At 36.8% G+C, this 20,262-nt stretch overlaps 1 protein-coding gene across 16 annotated transcripts in view; it reads left to right on the top strand.

Annotated features, from left to right (window-relative positions):
* The window catches only part of KDM6A (lysine demethylase 6A), a 150,715-nt gene that overhangs the window by 45,759 nt on the left and 84,694 nt on the right, over positions 1 to 20,262 (top strand). For all 16 annotated transcript variants that reach the window (XM_015300708.4, XM_040671113.2, XM_015300678.4 and 13 more), the window contains exon 4: positions 945 to 994. In XM_015300708.4, the coding sequence (XP_015156194.1) occupies positions 945 to 994 (50 nt within the window). The remainder of the gene's footprint in view (positions 1 to 944; positions 995 to 20,262) is intronic.

The raw sequence follows: 20,262 nt of genomic DNA, 5'->3' as shown, positions 1-20,262 counted from the left end.
ACATAATTTGTCTGTGGTACTTGCAGGAAATGAATCTATGCAAAAAGTACGTATTATTCTTGCTGTCTTAATCTGCTCAGTGCTGATAATTTTTCAAAGCAGAGGTTGTCTTCTTTTGTTATTTGGAAAATGCACACTATGTAGAAACCATTCTCAAATCTCCAGATTTGTTGAAAAATCAGTCTTGGTGTTACTGCAGTGAATCATTATTTAAAACAGTACAGTTTTGATGGCGCCTACTGTAACTTTCTTAGAAGAACATAAGGCCTGTTTGCATTATAGTCTGATGTTGCCGTCTGCCTGTTAGCCAAAGGGCAAGTTGCATCAACAAGAATTTTTAGTCGGAAAAAAAGATGCAGGAATGGTGATTTGAGAAGTTCATTGCTATGTATCACTAGTAGTACTGGTATTCTACAAAACACCCCAGTGCTTGCTCTGTTTCTCAGCTTAGTCTCGGTCTTCTTAGGTGAGTAACATATATGCCTCTTTTAACTTGCTTTTGTTTCTCCAGTTACTGAAAGAAAGGACGTGTGAAAATGATTTCTCTATGTCCCTCTGCACCATTTCTTTAGAAATTACAGGACATCGGGGAGAATGCTAAATGAGCTACATGATTAAATTTGTAAATCTTACAGCAGCGTTGTCCAGGAAGAAAGTCCCAAAATTTAAAATGATTCCTTTTGTTGTAGGTTTTCCTTAAAATACTGCTTGATTTACATTTGTATGATTAATAATAAACATTTTTAGTTGACATCTCATAAAACAAAATTATAATTGTAAGGAATGCGTTACCCACAACAGGGCACTTATTGTGGCAGTGTTACTTTTATTAAACCATTTGTCATTTTAATGTTGTGTTCTGACTCTTCAGATTTTCTTACTCAAAACAAGCAAACAAAAAACCCAGCAAAACAAATTCAATACTTTTTTTTTCTTTCTTACAGCATTATCTGCATACCAGAGGTACTACAGTTTACAATCTGACTACTGGAAGGTCTGTATATGCAACTTCTAAACTGTGTTTATTTATTTTGCTTAAATATATTGCTGTAATGATTGAATTTCTAAAATAGATAGATTTCAGTATGTTTGGAGTATCTACCTGCTGTTTCTTTGTGGTGTATTAATTGAGCCTAAATGGAAATGTTCACCTACTTGTGCAATTTATCACAAATGCAAGTGAAAATAAATCTTTACACTGTTTATTGAAAGAACAGATTGAGTAACTTGCCACAGTGTAGATTTTTTTTTGTTATCTATTACTTCAGGTTTTTTTAATGTAAACATATATATTTGAATGCATGTGAGTACTGAGAGAACCTTAACCACTTGAAGGCTGCCGCAGAGGTGTTGGATTTGTACTTGGAAAAATGTTCTCAGGTTGCTTTTTATTTTCATAGATATCCCTCTCAGTATCTCAAGAGTGTTCTTACATGAAATGGGAAAAAGTTCTGTTTGTACAGACGTGATATCTGGCAATTAACGTGAAGATATCAGGACCTTAAATGAATGACATCTTTAAATTTCTTAGTGATGCTGTGGAAAAGATAGGTAGTGTTGTTGCGTTGTCCTGTGAAATAATTTGAAACTCCTAATTCAGGCAGAAGTGCAGGAAAACACAAAGCACACGGTTTTGTGATCTTTAACAAATGTTTTCCTTAGAAGTGTTCTTAAGTACGTATTTCAGATAGGGAGAGAGGGTTCACTCCGAAGACATACCAGCCTTCAGTAAACATCATTTTGTTTGTTCTTTATGTTTTTGTAAGGACTGTAAGTACGTTCTGAAAAGTCTTGTGCTATCCTCTCCCATTTGGGAGGATGGGAAGTGGAATGCAGTGTAAATAAAGCGTAGAAGAATGAGCTGAAATAAGTGTTTTCCATGCATGTGGAACAGTTGGTTTTGTGATACCCCCTACACCAGTACAAGTTGAACAAGGTCCATTTTTGGACCAGGGCATTTTGGAGTTGAGGAAGTTGTTTTTCAGAGATAAATTATGTATTTAAAAAATGCAACAAAATTAGCATTCATCTGTTCTTCTTGTATGCGCTTGGAGAGTAAAAGATTGTTGTAAATGAGTGTGTTGGAATCTATTAATTAAATGTCTATTGTAATTGTTTCTATTATTTGTACTCCTCTCATGTGAAACATTTCAGAATATTTTGTCTTTATTTCTAATGTTTTTTTTTACTCTACTGAAAGAAGTGATAGATGATTAGGAAATTTTCTCAACATTTTCAGTGCACAGGGTGGTGTGTGAGTGATGATATATATTATCAGACATAGAGTGCTTCACTATGGCTCATAATATCTGCAAGTAAAAGAAATGCAAAAACTGTTCTGCAGTTCTATTTCAAGGGCATGGATGGCAGTAAAATGTGTGATCTCTGCTTGACGTGTTGAAACCAATTTCTGTTTATTCAACGTGCTAATATTCTAAGGTACCAGTTTCTTGTTTGACCACGCTGAGTTGCGTGATGTCGTTGAGCTTCCTTATGGTGTTATTTGTAACATGTTGAGGGATATGGTTTAGCGAGAACCATTGGTGAAGGGCAAATGGTTGGACTGGATGATCCTGTGGGTCTTTTCCAACCTTAGCGATTCTATGATTCTATGATTTAGTGGTTTTTTGGTCATTGGTTTTTTTGGGGGGGAGTGGGAGGTTCATAATTAGTTTTGAAATTTTCTTGACTTCTATCTGCATGAAAAAGAGCTTGAAAAAGTCCAAAGGCATTTTTCAACTGAAGCATCTTTTTGATGAAGCTGATTAAAAATCAGACCAACCAGATTTCTTTCTTAATGGATGGTGAAGCTAGTCTGGACTTGGCAGCAGAAAGCTGCCTGGACTGGGGCATGGGAAGGGTGTTTCCCCTCCCTGCATCCCCATACTTGCCCACACTGAGCTTGTTTCTTGTTGTCCTTAAGATCTTGTAGCTACAAGAACACTGAGTTTGCAATATATTTTTGGTCACCCAATTACACACTGTTCTTATAAATTTAAAAATTAACAGCTATTTGCAAATGCATAAAAATAAACAATAAAAACTTCCAATTGCATTTCCTTGATTTACAACATTATTATTTTTTTTTTAAGATTCTGGATTAAAAAAATTGATTTGAATTCTTTTGGGGATCAATTAAGCTGTTGAAAAATCTAATGGTAAAGGAGGAGAGAAGGGTGTGAAGAAAGGGTGGTATTTGTGAGCAGTGCTGAGAGCTGTGTGAAAGTACTGAGAAATTTGTGGAGATTGCTGAATCACATGAGGGCTGTTATATAAGGCAGGTTTGTAAACAGGCAGGAGCGGTCCTATAAACTTGTGCAGCATATCTGAAATTATTTAGCGTTGCTCTGCAAGTTGATGTGGTTGAAATAAGTGTCTTTTTTTGCTTTATAAATAGAACACTTCTAGAAGGGTTGTGAGAGCTTTTGTGCTTGCTTTGGGTGTACTTTGGCCTCCTTGCTTCGCGTTTTTAGTCAGTGCTGCTTTGGGTTTTCACTGTTGCATCAGGTTGGTAAGTGATTGTTCTGTCAATGTAGTATTATCATAATACATTCATTCTGTGATTTATCTTTTTAATGGGTTTTTTTAATAGCATTTTTAATGGCCACAATTTTTTACCAGATCTTATTTCTATCTTTTAAAAATTTGAAGTGTGGGTTGTTCTGTTGCTAACATGGGAGGTGATTTTGTTGATTCTGTAAAACAAAGCAAGAAAATAACTTGTATTTAGAATTTATTTTCATGTTATAGGTGCAGAAATGAAAGGTGGAAGATGGGGAGGAGGCTGTATTTTGTAATTTACCAGAAGAATGTTCATTCTTTCTGGTGAAACACTGCTTACTTTCTAAGAAATTCTATCTGTATGGGTAGTTTTGATAGAGGTGCATTACATTATGTCACATACTCCTAAGCAGGCCACCTGTATCAGTAATCTCTTTGGGCACCCACAGATCAGGGCAGAATGTCCTGCAGAATTTCTGAGGTACTGCAGTTTTTGTTTGTTGCAGGCACTGTGGTGTCTTAACTCCATTAAAAAATATTTGCCTTGAAACCTGGCAAAGTAAATATCTCAAGTTGGATAAAAGCTGAGAAAACTTAATAGAGCTCTTCAGTTCAAGTACTTTTTTCCAATGTTTCTTCTTATGTCTGTGCTAAAATAAATCTGCCTTCTGTGCAGTGTACTTCATTCGTATTTCTTTTTAAAACTCCCGTGTCAGAAATTTTGGGGGAGGTGAGGAGGACTGCGGAGGATGAACAGATAGGAAGGGCAGCTCAGGAGAGGGAGACAACAACTAGAAATCCAATTTGTAGATTTTTGATGCCGCTGAGAAAATAGATGTCAAGTGTTAAGTGTCTGCCATGGTTATCAGTTTTGACGTGTTCTAAGGAGGGAAGGAGTAGAACAGCAAGGAGTAAGATGCTTTTTATTTTATCTGAACACGGTGGGAGATATCTGGCACCTGGAAAAAGCTATTTTAATCATCTTGTGTGCCTGTATTATGATACAGTTGATCACAGTGATCTCTTCCATGTAGCATCTGGGTTCTATTAGGGCTGTCTTAACCAATTTCAGTACATGAAAGAGTGAATGTGTAAGTGTAAAATACGTGTATCTCTTGCACTCACAAGGTTCCTTGAGGCAGAGGAAAGCTTCCCTCCCTCCTCTTCTCCCCCATGTGGGTCTGGGAAAGGTTTCACCGCTAGCTAAAGTGATTCTGGGGAAGAGTTTGCCTGAAGAGCCCAGTTGTTCACTACTTTCATGAGATCCTCTCTGCTTTGATATAGCACAGTTACTGTAGCCCCCATTTTGGTTTGATAATCCTGTTGAAAGTACATTCGTGTGATTTTTTGCAGATAGGTGTGTGCTCACATACTGTTAGTTAGAATTGTGTACCTGTCGATGTTACAACGCAGATTTTGAGTGAATAAAACTTTCTCGTGCAAGTACATGTTAGGTTGAGCTGCATAGGTAACTGCAGGCAGACATAGATTGTGGGCAGGTAACGTTCCTGACAGTAGGTCTTACCTGCAGGAAGCTCCTATGTGCTGGTTCTCTGCAGTGCTCCCATCAGCCATCTGTTATATACATCTCCGTAGTTGGGGAAGTAGTATGTAGCTTTCTAGACAGTATTTTAGTCAAATCCAAAGTATTGAGGATAAATTGTGAGAATATGAGGACAGCACTGTGGTTGTACATGCAATGTATGTGATTGTGAGTGTGTGAATGGAAAATGGCCGTCAGGTACTCTCTGCCTGTGCTTACTGGACATTAGAACGTCTGTCTAAATTCATTATTTTACCTCAAGCCTTCTCCGTGTTTATTGATTTTTGGCATTGTGTTTGCAAATAACAGAATTTCCTTGCAAGTTTCTCTGCTTGAGGAGAGTCTAAGATCATGCAGATGTTTAAAAAGAAACAAACAAAGAATATTAACAAAACCAACTTAAATTGAGAAGGCCCAGGAAAGTGAGAGTGAGTAACTGTGTGTGTGCTTGTCATGGACCAGGAATCATAGAATCATAGAATTACTCGCCTTGGAAAAGACCTTAAAGATCATCAGGTCCAACCACAACCTAGCCATGCTACCCTAATGCTGACATCAGTCTTTGCTGAGTTGTTGACTTATAACAGAAAGCAATTTTACAGTGTTCTTTGATATGTAGGTCTGCAGTATAATGTAGTACCAGTTAATTTTTTACAGAGCTGTTTTATAATTAAACCTATGTAGAATTGTTACAAAGGGTATTTTGTAACTTGATGGCTAAAACACTTAGTAGGGAGACTTTTTTTCCCTAAAGAGCTAAAAGTAAGACTAAACATGTTTATTTTTTAATTTGACCTGGTGCTCATCTTAAATATTCTTGTACAACTTCTTTTCTTCTCTATTAATTTTCCCTTCTGATTGGCAAAATATGACGGCTTTTTTTCCTGTTTTCTTAATGCTATAAAATAGGAAAACAATGGAAAATGATGCTTTACTTTTGGATGCTTTTGCTGTCCCTTTTTTTTTTTTGCATGCTAAATCCACTTTCCCCCTTTTTAAGAAGTTGAACAAAAAGCAATTACTAGACACACTGATAACAACAAATAAGAGAACATTTTGCACCTCAGAGGGTCTGTTATAAAACAGAGCAATTTTCCATTTCATTGACTCACAATTGTTTTATTTTCTGCTGTAACCTCAAAATATCTAGTAGAGGTTTTAGACATAATTCATCAAAACTTCAATTATTTTTTTAATAGGCTATAAATGCTTAGTTTAATTGAAACAGTACCGTGGTACAGGACCAGTAAGAATTACTGAAGTGGACAGATTCCTGAAACAAAAGTTGGAAAGGGCAGTAGGATTATGATTTCTGGACACTGTACTTTCATTCAAGCCCTTAGTTGTTTTTTTTTTATGTGATTTTTTTAATACATACATATATATTTTTTTAATGGAATGAGTATTCCATGTGAGGAGATGCACTTGAAAAGTTTCCCCACAGGAGTCTTCCGACATCAGAACTTCAATATGATGTGCAAGGCTTTTAATCTAAATGATCACTAGCTTAGAAAAGATACCTTTATCCAGATAGTTCTTAAAGAATGGTACATCTTAAGAGTTGCAGCTTTGGTTTTGTTGTTGCTTTTGTTTGCTTGTTTGATTTTGATTTTTCTTTTAGCATGTGTCTGTCTGAAGTTCTGCCTCTCTGCCAATAAGAATGCAGAATTCTTAGATAGTCCCATGCCACTGTTGTTAATGCAGACAAATAATGCAGCATGTCCAATTTTGTGTAAAATAAAATTGTACATGGTTCTAATAATTAACTTTCGTGTTAAAAGATTTATCTAACAGAAATGACAGGCACTCGTGTTCCCTCTGCTTGAAAGGAATGCAGTAGGTGTGAAGTCAGAAAAAGAAGGAGACAGCCAGTTTAACTAATAAATTTTGACATGTTGCTTTTGACCTCCAGGTAAATCTGATAAATTACCCCCATAACTGCATTGAGGAATCCATCCTTGAACATATTTTAAGGACTTAGCTGTTTGGGTCACAAGTATTATACTTTGCATGGAATGTACATGCTGCTATACTTTCAAAATGTTTTGCATTTGCACTAAGTAAGAATTTTTGCAGTACCATTCATCAGTTTTAATTGAGGTATTGATGAGAAAAGAAAAAAAAACTCCAAGAAATCTGTAATTTACCATTAACATTCTGAGTACAAGGGGAATGGATGTGCTCTGCTGAGAAACTTTGCTTGAGTGAGGAGGGGGAGAAGGCAAGACAGCATCTCAGAGTAACGCCTCCTCCATCTAGGCATTATATCAGTTCACCTTGGAATTTAAGCAGGAATGCTGTTGTCCCCCTGTATGTATAGTCTGTATAGATGTTAAAATATTCTGGCTGGAAATGACATAAGTATCATCAGGGTTGATGGAAAAGTGGCTTCACTAAAGCTTTTCATGCATGTTGAATTCTCCTATTGCAGAACTTTCCTTTGTGCATTAAAAACCTGTCATCCTTCATCTACTGATAGAATAATAGCACGCTTCCTTTCTCCAGTCTATGATGAGAATGTAGAATGCTAAAATATGAGACATACTGAAGTGTGTCAGTGAAGAAAGTCATCAGTTTAGATTGCTGGGAGAGAGGCACGTTTAGTTGAGTAGAACAGGTCTGATTTGAATGGAGGACAAATCTTCAGTAGGCGAGAAAATTATTTGACTGTTAACTACATTGACAATGACTGTGATGTTTGCCATTTCAGAAGCATTGCGTTGTTTGCAGAACCATATAAATGGTACAGTTCCTTCATATATATCCATATGATTACTCTTGAGTTGCATAGAAAAGGTAAAAACAATACACGCTACACTTCTAGTTTGTAAATTCCTGCTGAAACACAAATAGATGTTATGTATCAATAATGAATGGCATTTCTTTTCTTTGGAAAGAAATATTTTTAAATTCTAATATTCTTTCTTTAAGAGAAAAAAAGTTATTTCCTTAGATCTAGAAACAAATAAGTTATTTTTTTTATTCTTTTGCAATTCTGGCATTAGTCAATTTGCTCTCTCCTGAACTGAAATCTCAGTTCTAATTTTTGCAATCCTTTTTCAAGCATATATCTAATGAAAGTGTTGTGCTGCACTAAATGCAGCAGCAGTACCTTGGTAATATTTCAGCCCCTCGTTTTCTTCCTTTTCAGGGAGATACAGACCTCAAATTCTCTCTCCTGTAGGGACAGGGGAGGAGTGATAGAAGTGCAAGTGGATGTAGTGCATATAGATGGAGAAAGTTATGGGTGGGAGGGTTTGGAGATGCAGAGCTTGGGTTTTCTTAAAGACTCTATGAATATCTGATGTGATGCTAGTAAGTCTCTCATTTGAAGAAAAGGCAAATCACATGAAATGCTCTTTAGAGTTGTTTGATCATGACCATACTGTCTGTGAAGCAACCTCAGAAGGACGGATGTTCAGTGAAAAAATGGGAATCAGTTCTTGCAGTGACTCAGCCAGAATGAGTCTCTTGTGTCTGCTCACCTTCTTGAAGTGCACCTGTTGATCAGTGCTGAAACCACTGAGTCTTCGTGTTCTTTGTGCTGTTCCTTGAAGGCAAGTCTACATGTTGTAAGCACTGTGGAGTTTCAAGTGCTAAAAAATGCTAACAGAAAGCAAACAAAATTTTGGAGTTCAGATTGCTTCAAGCGGAAGTATTCCTGAATTTATGTTGAGAAGAAGCTACTTAAAGAATTTGATCATCTTATGTAGCTTGAAAAGTTGCACTAAGGGGATAGGGACTTGCTGGTATTCAGAACAATTTGGAAAAATACTAGCCTGTTGCCCGTATCCGCTTTTCTGGGCTACTGTGTAATATCAGTTAATTTTGTACAAGTGATTTGTCCTGCTTTGTCATTTTTAACTCATTCACTGCAGGAATGGGATTGATGAATCAGAATGGCCCAGGTTGAAAGGGACCCCAAGGATCATCAAGTTCCAACCCCCCTGTCGCATGCAGGGCTGCCAACCTCTATATCTAATACAAGACCAGGCTGCCCAGGGCCCCATCCAACCTGGCCTTGAACACCTCTAGGGACGAGAGATCTAACATATCTATCAGATGCAGTAGAAATAGCAGGCAGTTAAGAACTTCCACCCTGTTTTTTCTTCCCCAGCCTGGTATTTATTCTGTAAGGCTGGAAGTTTCCTTGATTAAATTTTATCTGATAATACCAGACAAAAGAAATGTTCCTGGTTTCCTTCCTCATTCAGTCTTCGTTGCTTAGCTTTACTGTTAGTGTTTTTTCTTTCTGTCTAGGCCTGTGTATAATCAACAAATATACAGAGTGGTGTGGTTAGATCTGTGGTATCCACAGAGAGTATAGCTAGAAAGATTATAATTGGAAATAGATGAAAAATGCTCACCCATATCATAGGCTCACAGGAAAAACTCCACAAGGAGCAATCTCCAGGAAGAGATCCTTCCCCAGTGGCAGTCAGCCCTTAAATGGGATCTAGGAGAGATGGAGCCTGTCTCCACCCCTTCTGGTCACACAGGTGAACTACCTTCACCTGTGCTCCTGTGGCTGACTCACAGTGCTCACCTCAGGTGGTCAATCAGAGGTTCAGGCCGTGATTCAACAGTTCCCATGCAGCCCATCATTTAAAGAATTATTCTAGCTGCTTCGTTGTGAATTCTCATGCTCATCATAAAGATAACAATATCATTGTTATTAGATATCGTAACTACATAAATGCTGTGTAACGTGTGTTTTGTTTGTTTGTGAGTTACGTGATTGTTGTTTTGATTTGAGGATTTAATGTATCTATACTTTTTCTTCTCCCCTCCCTGACAGTGAAGTTGGGATCCATTTATTTTATTAATCTTTTGGGCTCTGGTTCTTGGGACCAGACAAAGATCTGTTCCTAACCTTGTGAACTCTTAATGAAACTAAGAAAGCTGGAAAAATTATTCCAGTCTCAGTAAGCAGTGTAGAAGCAGGGATAAATCAAGCAGCATCTGATAAATGTTTAAAAGAAAAAATGTGTGTGTTGGGGGAGGGTGTTCAGTCATCTATGCAATTGACTTGATTGTTAATTTTGGAATGAGGAACATAAACTGATTGTCATTCGCTATTACTATTTTCATTATAACTAAGGGATGGAAATCTATAATGGTTGAAGAGAAAGAGGAATCTCTTCAAACAGAACTGGTGCTGATGGTGGTGTTTTATGTTGTCAACTGATCTGCAGGAAATTTGGCTTATTGCAGCTTCTGGAAGTTTTCATTTCCCTGGTTTCGTTGAAAGTTGCATCAGTTTTGCAGAATGCTGCAGACTTTCAATGTTCTAATGATTTCAAAGAGCAAGTTGGCAAATTCAGGGAAGAAAAATCCATTAAGAGCAATCAAACACTAAGGCTTTTTATTTGGCTTTAGAGTCCTTTGAACTACGAATCACTGGAGGTTGGGAAACGTATTCTTGGGAGTGGAAGACTTAAAATAATAGTTGAAAATAAATGAAGTTACTCTGAGGAATAACTTCCACAGCAACTTTTTAGAAGTTTGTATTACTCCACTTTTTATTTTTTTTATTTTTTAAAGCTTCCCGTCACTCCCTACCTACACAAGAGTTTGAGTTACGTTTCCATTTGGTGACATACTATTTCCAGTTTGGAGAACAAGGATGATTTTTCTGATGAAATACAATCATTGAATGTTGTCCAGGGCAAATTACTGTGTGGAGCTGTGTAAGGATGTCAGTGTACTTTATCCTGTTCTGTCTCTGAAATCCATAAAAATATAATAACATAAGTGAAATCATCCATCCAGTTCATAATGGAGCATTATTACTCTGTCTCAGTTCTGTTTCTGATCTCAGAATATAGGCAAACAGAGCCCTCTGTCTGAAACTTATAATAAAATTTGGAAGAAAAGCTCATCTGGAAGGCACTTTGACTTTGCTTTTCTCAGGCAGTATGTCTTTCCGTGGGATGTCAGCCTTTTTCTTTCCAAAATTTTATCCTTCATAGAATCAGAGAATGGTTTGGGTTGGAAGGGGCCTTTAAGATCTACTAGTTCTAACCTACCTGCTGTAGACAGGGACACCTCCCAGTAGACCTTACTCAGAATCCCATCCATCCTGGCCTTGAATGCTTCCAGGGAGAGGACACCCACAACCTCCCTTGGCAACCTGTTCCAGTGTCTCACCACCCTCACAGTAAAGAATTTCTTCCTAATATCTAGTCTAAGTATACCCTCTTTCAGTTTAAAAGCATTTCTCCTTATCCTGCTGCTGTGTGCCCCTTATGAAAAGTTCCTCCCCAGCTTTCCTGCAGGCCCCCTTCAGATACTGGGAGGCTGCTGCAAGGATCCCCAAGGGCTTCTCTTGTCCAGGCTGAATAGCCCCATTCTTGTGCATGGATGTTAGAAGCTTTCCTAGATCATGATGGCAGTAACACTTGCTTTTGTAGAAAGAGAGCATTCAGCTACTTCTTGCTGGAGAATACTTCTGAGCTAGGCTTAGAGAGAAGAAGAGACTGAAGCAAACAGATGATTAATGTCATTTCTGAGTTCAAGACAGATCTGGATACATGATGCTACAAGAAGAGAAGTAGTTTTGAAATGAGAATGAGTATCACAGGCTGCTTTGGGGAAGTAATGCAAAATAAAATTGTCTAAAGAAACACAATTGATATTTTAGATTTTTTTTTTAATGCTAATATTGAGTGCCTTTACTAATTGTGGTATTTGACATAGTCACGCAAATTCAAATTCATGCGGTATCTTTCTGTGTTCACTGTTAACTAACCTCTTTAAACATTGATTTTATTTTTTTCTTTGGCTTCTAGTTCTTGTCTCACAGCATATACATACAAACTAAGAGATGTTGTGTATGTGTCTTAAGATATTCTTGTCTCCAGTTCAGGGTGCAGGTACCAGGAATGACTTTGCTTTTTTCTTTGGCTGGAACACAGTGTATCACCGAGGTATTGGAGCATTGTCTTGCTCCTTGTCATGGTAACTCATCTGTTCTGGATGTTGAAAGAGAGTAGTTGACAGTTTTCCAATTATTTGGAAGAATGTGATCTTCCATGTTGACAGAGGATTACTTTGTGGTAAGTGGAACAAAGATTCCTGTCTCTATACTGTGTCAGTCAAATGTGAGATGAGCAGTAAAGTGCTGGACTGAGTTGCTGAACTACTCTAATTCCAGAAGCATAGTTCTTCTACTCTTCAGTCACTGTGTTAGACATTGCATTTAGAAAGGATGGTTGGCCATATACAAGAAAATTACAGCATGGAACTCTGAATGAAATTGAGTAACACAAAATACTCATATACTCATAAAACTAAGTTGTATTAAATTCTTGGTGTAGTAACTCCCACTTCATTGCAATGAAAATAAAGTAGACTTTTTGCTTTATCCCGTCCACCATATGCATGCCATGTAGAGAGCAGGATTCTCTAATTGAAGGGGTTTAGGTGGATAAGGGAGACTGCAGCCATTTGCTAGGCTGGGATGGTCTTTGTTTTACTGAACATGTTTTCTGAATAAACATGTTGAAGACTTTTCAGTCTTATTTTATTTAAGCAATCAAGATAGAAGTAACCCACCTCTCTCACTAAACCCTCTCTGTTAACTCGAATAACTGGTTTATAACCTCTCTGTTGCTGCACATGCAAATACATGTGCAGCACTGCCTATGCTCTGCTTTCCAGGCCAAATTCACAGTAAAGCTTTTTTCTCCATCTTCAGGCATGTAGCTGGGGCTTCTGGCATAAAGACATCAGATTAGATCACCACAGTAACAACTTATCTATTAACACAGGTTCCAAAAAATGCACCTGTTCTGTATACCATCTTTGTGAACTTACTCATGTTTAGACAGAAAAATTGCCATCTTAGGCTGAATGTAGAAATGTCCAGCTGCTGTATCTGTGTAAAGATATTTTCACCAGTAGCAGACTTGATCTGCCACCAGCAGCTGAGACCTACTTATTAACTCAAATTTTGCGTTTTGTGAATACAAAAATAGACAAACAAGTTATGCTTACAAGTGTTCATTGGCACTGACATCTAGAAGAAGAAACTAAAGAGTCAGAGCAGCCTCTGACCAACACTGAGTTGAGACCTTGCAGCTTGAAAATGTAAATTAATGGCTTTGTCAGAGTTTTGTAGCACTGCTGATTTAGAAACAGTTCCTGTCTAGTACTTCTTCTCACATCTTTGCCAGTGCTACCATTTCTAGAGTGCTATAGTCACTGGCTGCCAGAATTGATCTGAGTTATTAATATCTTGATAAATCAGGATTGTTTTCAACTGGATCTGCTTCCCAGTCAGCTTCAGTGTGTAGCTCCCCCCAAACAACTGCAAACGTGCAAGTGAAAAAGGGGAATGCGACTGAAGCATGTAGCTCTTTGAGCCTCTACTAGTACAACAAAAGTGTCCATCAAACTTATAGTGAATTTTTGGAGAGTGAAATCCTATTTACACAGTCACGGAGAAATGAAATGTCAGAGAAATGAAATTCTGTTCATCAGTACAAGATGACTGAAAAACAAGAAATAGTGTTGCAGGTGGCCTGTTAGCCTTTTCCATGCAGGTCTTTAACCTTTGATACACATAGGCAAATATGTAATTTCTTCCTTATGACTATAGAGGGCAGGGCCTAATGTAGTTGAAGTAATATTGTGATTTTTATTAAAAGCTGAGCAAAATTTAAACAGAACTTAAGAGTATATCCTACCATACTATGAAATAAATATATAAATAAAAAGCCTAACAGGAGCAACAAAATCCCCATGCAGTTGGTTAGCAGAAGTCTGAAGAAAGAGTATGGAAAAAGGTTAAGGTCAACACATTTATAAGACTACTCTCTACTATCTGTTTGCATGCTACTGCCAGGAATCCAAGTCTTTGACGTATTAAAGTTGCTTCCAGCAGGACTCCAAGGGCCACTTCCCCTGCTGCTCAAGTCCTCGTGGAACTTGCAATCTGGGCCTCATAGATCAATTGGCTCTGCAGAAAACATGTGGTCATGGGGCTACTGCTTTTTAGAAAACCTTACTAGGAGTGCAAAATTTTGCAGCTTAGGTTACATTCTGTAGTCACATGGTCTGTCAGCCACCTGCTCAAAGCAAAGGAACAGTTCTTTTATGTTCCAAGTATGTGAATTTGTTTATTTCTATACTGGGGGAAAAAAAAAAAAAAAAAAAAAAAGCTGAAGTTTTGACACTATTGTCCCTAATAGTTGATCCTGATGCTACTCAGTATATAGTAACAGTTCCCTGGAGAGCACATACTGTATAAAATATGCCACTCAAGCTCTTATGCTTAAATAACCGTAGGCCTTTGGGAGCTGACAATTTGGAATTGTTGCAGGAGTTGAAAAGGAGCTCTAGAGATCATCTACTCTATGCCCCTTGCTATGGCAGGTTCCCTACAGTAGGTTACACAGGAAAGCGTCCAGACAGGTTTTGAGTATCTTCAGAGAAGGAGACTCCGCAGCCTGTCTGGGCAGCCTGTTCCAGTGCTCTGCCACCCTGAAAGTAAAGTTAATTTTCATGGCTTTTTGGAACTTCCCATATTCCAATTTGTGTCCCTTGTTCTGTTGCTGGACGCTGCTGAAAAGAGCTTGAGGAGTTCCGGAGTATTTGAGAGGAAGCAGGGAGGGTTCAAATGAGGTTTGTACAAACGTGAAAAAAGAGAGCTACCTATCAACGTGTTCTCCACGTTCCCAGCATCTGCAAAAAGACAAAAATCCCTGCAAGTAGTATATTATGTATGGTATTAACTTTGGTTTATTCAGTCTTCAAGAAATTTTCTAGTACCTTGAAAATGATTAGATTTATAAAGGATTTCTAAAATACAGCTGGATAAATCATACTTGCTAAGACTCTATTTCTTAAGCAATAATCACAGTAGTCTAAAACTGTTAAAGGTCATTTGCCTGCAGCTCAGCAGCGTGAAAACAATTAATAGATAAAAGTCATTATTCCTGTGATAAATATATTCTGGCATTTGTAACAGATGCATTAGTTTAATATCTAGTAAATAACTACAATCTTGACTGTAAGATTTTTATCCTTTCAGAATAAGTATTGCAAAAAAAACCCAAACAACAGTACCTGTAGAAGAAAACTGGCAAATGCATCTTCCTTAATTCACGTATACATATATCAACGTTACAGGCAGGGCAACCACAGAGGGTTATAAAAAATTCAAGAAGTTACTACTGCTTTGCATCAAAATGAGCTTTTAACTAATTTTAAATCATCAGGAGTTACTCATGGTATAGTAAACTCAATTGCAAAGTTATAGCAGTACTTAATATATATATTATATATTAGTTATAGCAGTACTGTAAAAGCAGTTTAAGTATTTTAAGTAAACTCAGTGTAGCTCAAAGGCTCCTGTCTTTCTTGGCCTTTCTTTAGCATCTCTAGCTGTGCTTTTCACCAATTAGAAAACTGCTCCATACGTACTTGATACATAAGAAGTATGACAGATTAAACACTTCACTCACGAATAATGAAACCACGGTTTCACGAATCAGTAAGTTCAGCTGCCAGTCAATCTTCCTTTTGCATGCATTATTGCAACTTTTTTTTCTTTTGGAAGTTGACATTTGGACTGTTTTCTTAAAATGTTTTATTCACTTTCATGCGGAATACAGGTCATCACTATTTATACTCATCATCTTCAAAACATTTTATGAAATAGAACGACCATGGAATGCTATGTTCTTCATTTGCCATTTTTTTCTATCCTTCTCCAGCAAAGGTAGGAGTCCCACTGAGTTTACAAGGCACACCGTTATTTCCCTGTCACTTTCTTACTACTGGAGATTCACTATCATGAATCATAAGGAAAAAAAGCCTTAAAATCATTAATTATACAGTTACTCTACCTGAGACACTCCACATAAAATGGGAGTGGCCAAGCTGAATGTAACCAGGCAGGAGTGACTACAAAGTGATACAAATAAACACGAGGAGACAGCTGAGAAAACAACAAAGGAAAACAACCACAAAAACTAAGAGGCAAAACTGTCTACAGTGTCTACTGTTGTCTTGAATCTTACCTCATGCTGTGCTGGGCAGTAACTGCCACAGAGTTGAATATGGAATTCTGTTTAATGGAACATTTAACATTGAATTTTTAACCAAATTCCCTAAGAATACAGTTTTTACCTGTATATTGCCTTTTTTTTTTCCTTTTCTTTCTTTTTTTTTTTTTTTTTCCCCTGGTTGAATAGGTTTTGAACCTGTTAGCCACTGTCAAATCAATTTCATGGAAAGTAATACGTCTCAAAGCTTAAAACCTCAAGGAATATCACAGAAAATATTTGCTGGAGAAGAGTCTCCAGACCAAGGTATATTTCAGAAAGCAGAAGTAAATCAGTGTCTCTTCTTTGGCAAGAGAGATTTAACCCATCAGTGCAAATATAAAGCAAGCATTTGCTCATCTTGCCTGGCAAAGATGTCACAGGGGACAAGATGTCATTCAGGATGCTCCCCCAGGAAAACCAGAGGAATTCCAGTTTGTGTGTAAGCACACAAAGACAAGTGGGGAAAAGAAGGACAGGAGGAGCTAAAGGACAACAGGCAGAAGCTTGTCATTTCCTCAGGCTTCATTAACGCTAGTCAAAAACAGTTTGTTCTGTAAACTGCAAACTGAACAAAATCCCACATTTGGAGCAAAATGCTGAATATCAGCCTTAGGCAAAAAAATCTTACTACTTGCTTCAACTTTGACTCTTTTTTTTTTTTTTTACATGAGTCACTAACATTTAAAAATGGATAGCTTAACTGGATAGCATATTTTGGATATGTGGCTTATGTATATATTTAATATTTGTATTTATTATAAATATATGAAATATTAAAATGTAATTTTAAGGTCATTATTTAAAGCAGAAAAATATGAGATCGTTGATTAATGGTTGCTAGTTAGATATCAATTATTACTGAAAATGATTTTCTAATTAAGCCAGTAGTTGGTTTAGTAGTAATCGCTAATTGGGATTCTAATTGGTGATTTGGTGTTTTATTTGTTAGAATGTACAAATACTTAAAATAGGATACAACAGACGAGCCAGCAGGCCCACATGACAGGCAGCTGGGGGAGCAGACAAGATGGCCAGCAGCCAAGAGCAAAGCAAAGCAGCTGGGCAGCCCACCAACCATTCCCACAGAATACTTCATTTCCATCAAATCATCATTTTTCAACAGAAGACCATACCTCAGTAAATTTTCAGCCCACTCAGTGAATATATATATAGTAGTGCGTTTAAGAGCCTTCAATTTCTAAAGACAAAGCAAAAAAATACAAGCAAGGCAAATGGTAGGATCACCTCTTTCACTCTCTGTTGTCTCTCTTTGCTATTCATTGGTGCTCTACTTAGCTCTTTCTTCATTTATTCTACAACTCACTCTTCTTCCCCTCGCTAATTCCTCTTCTTCTTACTATTACATCACTGTTGCTGTACCTGATATTGCATGTTATTTTTGCCAGTCATTTAGCTTCTAAAAAATCAACTCTGAACTGCTTCCAGAAACATCACAGCTGTACTAAAGCAAGAACCTGAACGTTTCTAAATCTGCAAGTCTTTCCTTAGCTCTGGCTATTACTGTATCCTAAAAGAGAAAGTTTTAAGAAACCTCTCAACGTCGTTATCTTTAAAATCTTTTCCTCTGGGGCACTTTTATTGCTAAACTTGATTACTTACACAGCTAGCCAATAGCCTGAAGGAGAAGGAAGAGAAGAAAAAAGAAGACGGCCAATTCACCAATTTTACGTTAGGAGATTTTCTCCTCCTCTGTGTTAATATGACATCCTTTTATATGACTCTAGGGAGCACTTATTTAAAGATACCTTGCAAAGTTACATTTGGCAAATTAATTTTAAACTACAACAGCTTCTCCTTGGTGTGAGTGAATGTCCTCTTATTCTTGTACTAAAAGTTTGCAGAATTCCTTTTTACATCGTAAGTGTTGATTCATCCTCCTTCCTGTCTCCTCTGCAGATAGTTCTCATGTATGCTTCTGTCATTTATCTGAAATTCCATTCTGCTGTTCTGTGTTGAAGAAAAGGATGATTAGATTCTAGCAAAATGTCAAGTTGAACTATTCGTAAGAACTTACCTTTCATATAATAGCATATTTTTCAGTATAGTCTTCTGTATTCTTTATTAAATTGTTTTAGGGTTTTTCTGGCGTCTAAATTTTCTTTCTGTACTGTCTACTTCTTTTGATGCTCAGATTAACTTCTCAAACATCATCAACTATGTATACATGAGATGCTGTAGACAAATAATTTTAAATAATGCTTCAGCTTAAAAAGCTCGAAGTACCACATGAAATTCTACCTGCTATCATAGCTCTGTAATCAAAACGGGTTTTTTTAGTACTTATAAATTTCTAGCATTCAACATTTAAAATTTATCTTCTATTGTGGAATACATTTATTCACTTTCACTTCAAATTCATTAAAAATGAATAAAAATTTAATACCAGCCCCACATTTACATTTTTTCCATAAGAGACTAATGTAAGTCAATTAGATTTAATTTTCTAGATCTGAGTGGTTTTTTTCCCCTAACAACATGATAAACAGCAATTTTCCATTACTTTAGAGAACTACTTAAACCTATAGTTTGTATGTCATTTTTCATCTTTCTTGAAGAAATTCCTCTCTAATGTAACCTGCATCTGATGACCTCTTATTTAACGTAAGATTTTCTAGAAAGACTGATTTTTTTTTTTAACACGGTCTTAAGATAAAGTTATCTACAACGAGCAAATTTCCATAAAATTCATTATTTAATTGCAGATATAAAAAAAAATGAAGTAAATTTTCTTTGCCATGAAGGTGGTCAAAGGTTGGAACATCTCCCTAAAGAGGTGGTTGATGTTCCAGTCTCGTCAGTACTCAAGAAGTATTTGTACAATACCCCCAGTAATATGCTTTAACTTCTGGTCAGTGCTAAAGTGGTCAGGCAGCTGAACTCAGTGCTCTTTGATTGTCTCTTCCAACTGAATTCTTCTGTAAAATAAAATTAACTCCTCGGAGTCACGCAATAGACACAGGAAAGCCTCTTACAGACAGTGAATATCACAGCCAGGTCTTTTCCAGATAAATTTATGCCGTGGTGGAGAGAATAAGAGCTCATTTTCTGGAATGTCACACTGGAACAGCACTGTTAAGATAAGAAGTTTTGTGGAACACATCGTCTTTTTAACAGGCTTTTTGGCATTACTTCGATCATTTTCTTCAACAAAAATATCCACAGAAATTCTGCTTTGGGAAGTCAATGCTATATTTCATTGTTTAATATGGTAATTAAATAGCTGATTTGGTATCAGCTGGTAGATATATTCTTCTTCTCAAATTCTCTTATGATTTCATGGAATGATAGTTACACTGTGCAATCATTTTGAAACCTGAGTAGTGCCTTCACTTGAGATTGGCCTCCAATAAATAGATTTTTCACATCAGAAATTCAGTTACATAAAATGGTACAAAAGATAACTTTTTGTCTCCTGAGTTACCTGTCAGTGAAATATATGTTGTTAAATGTTAAATGAAATTGTTCTCAGGGTAAAAGAGTACTTGTAAGTAGCAAAATCCACAATATAAACCCTACAGTCTTTTTTAACTACATAAGCTTATAAAAATGGAAAGAGATATTTGAGCCATCTAGTGGCTGGTATGAAACATTTTAACATTCTGCATAGGTTGTAGAAAATGCAAACCACACCAGGTTGGAAACTGCATTTCTAATTTGTATCATTTTTAGTGGCATAGCTGTAGAACGAAAGAGACTGACATTCAACTTCAAATTTGAGGTACAGTCTGTTTCAGTTTGTAACTTCTTTGTAGATTTTTGTGAAGACAGAAATCTGGTAACATAAAAATTACATTTAGATGTTCAAAGCCGAGGAATGAGTCAACTGAAAACAGATTTCTTAAGTCAGACTATGCAGAGTCACAGAATCTTACAAGGTCAAGAAAAAGTACATTTTTAGATGAAAATTTCATGTTGCAATGCAAACTTCATGATCTTTCTTGGTCCTTATAAATGTTAAACTGTTCTAGCCTTTGATATTGGCTGTTGCCAATTAAAACTTGTCTGCACATTGAGCTTGATGGTATTCTGTAATAGAGACAGAAAAGTTAGTTACTGAAGTAATGAACTTCATATGTAACTCACCTTGAATGATTGGTGGGAAGCTACTGCTTACAGTGAGCCACTGTATAATCTTCTAGTCCT

This window comes from Gallus gallus, chromosome 1 (genome assembly GCF_016699485.2).
Source record: "Gallus gallus isolate bGalGal1 chromosome 1, bGalGal1.mat.broiler.GRCg7b, whole genome shotgun sequence".
NCBI lineage: Eukaryota > Metazoa > Chordata > Aves > Galliformes > Phasianidae > Gallus > Gallus gallus.
Note: the sequence above shows the minus strand (reverse complement) of the source record. Positions and strands in the feature narration are given on the sequence as shown.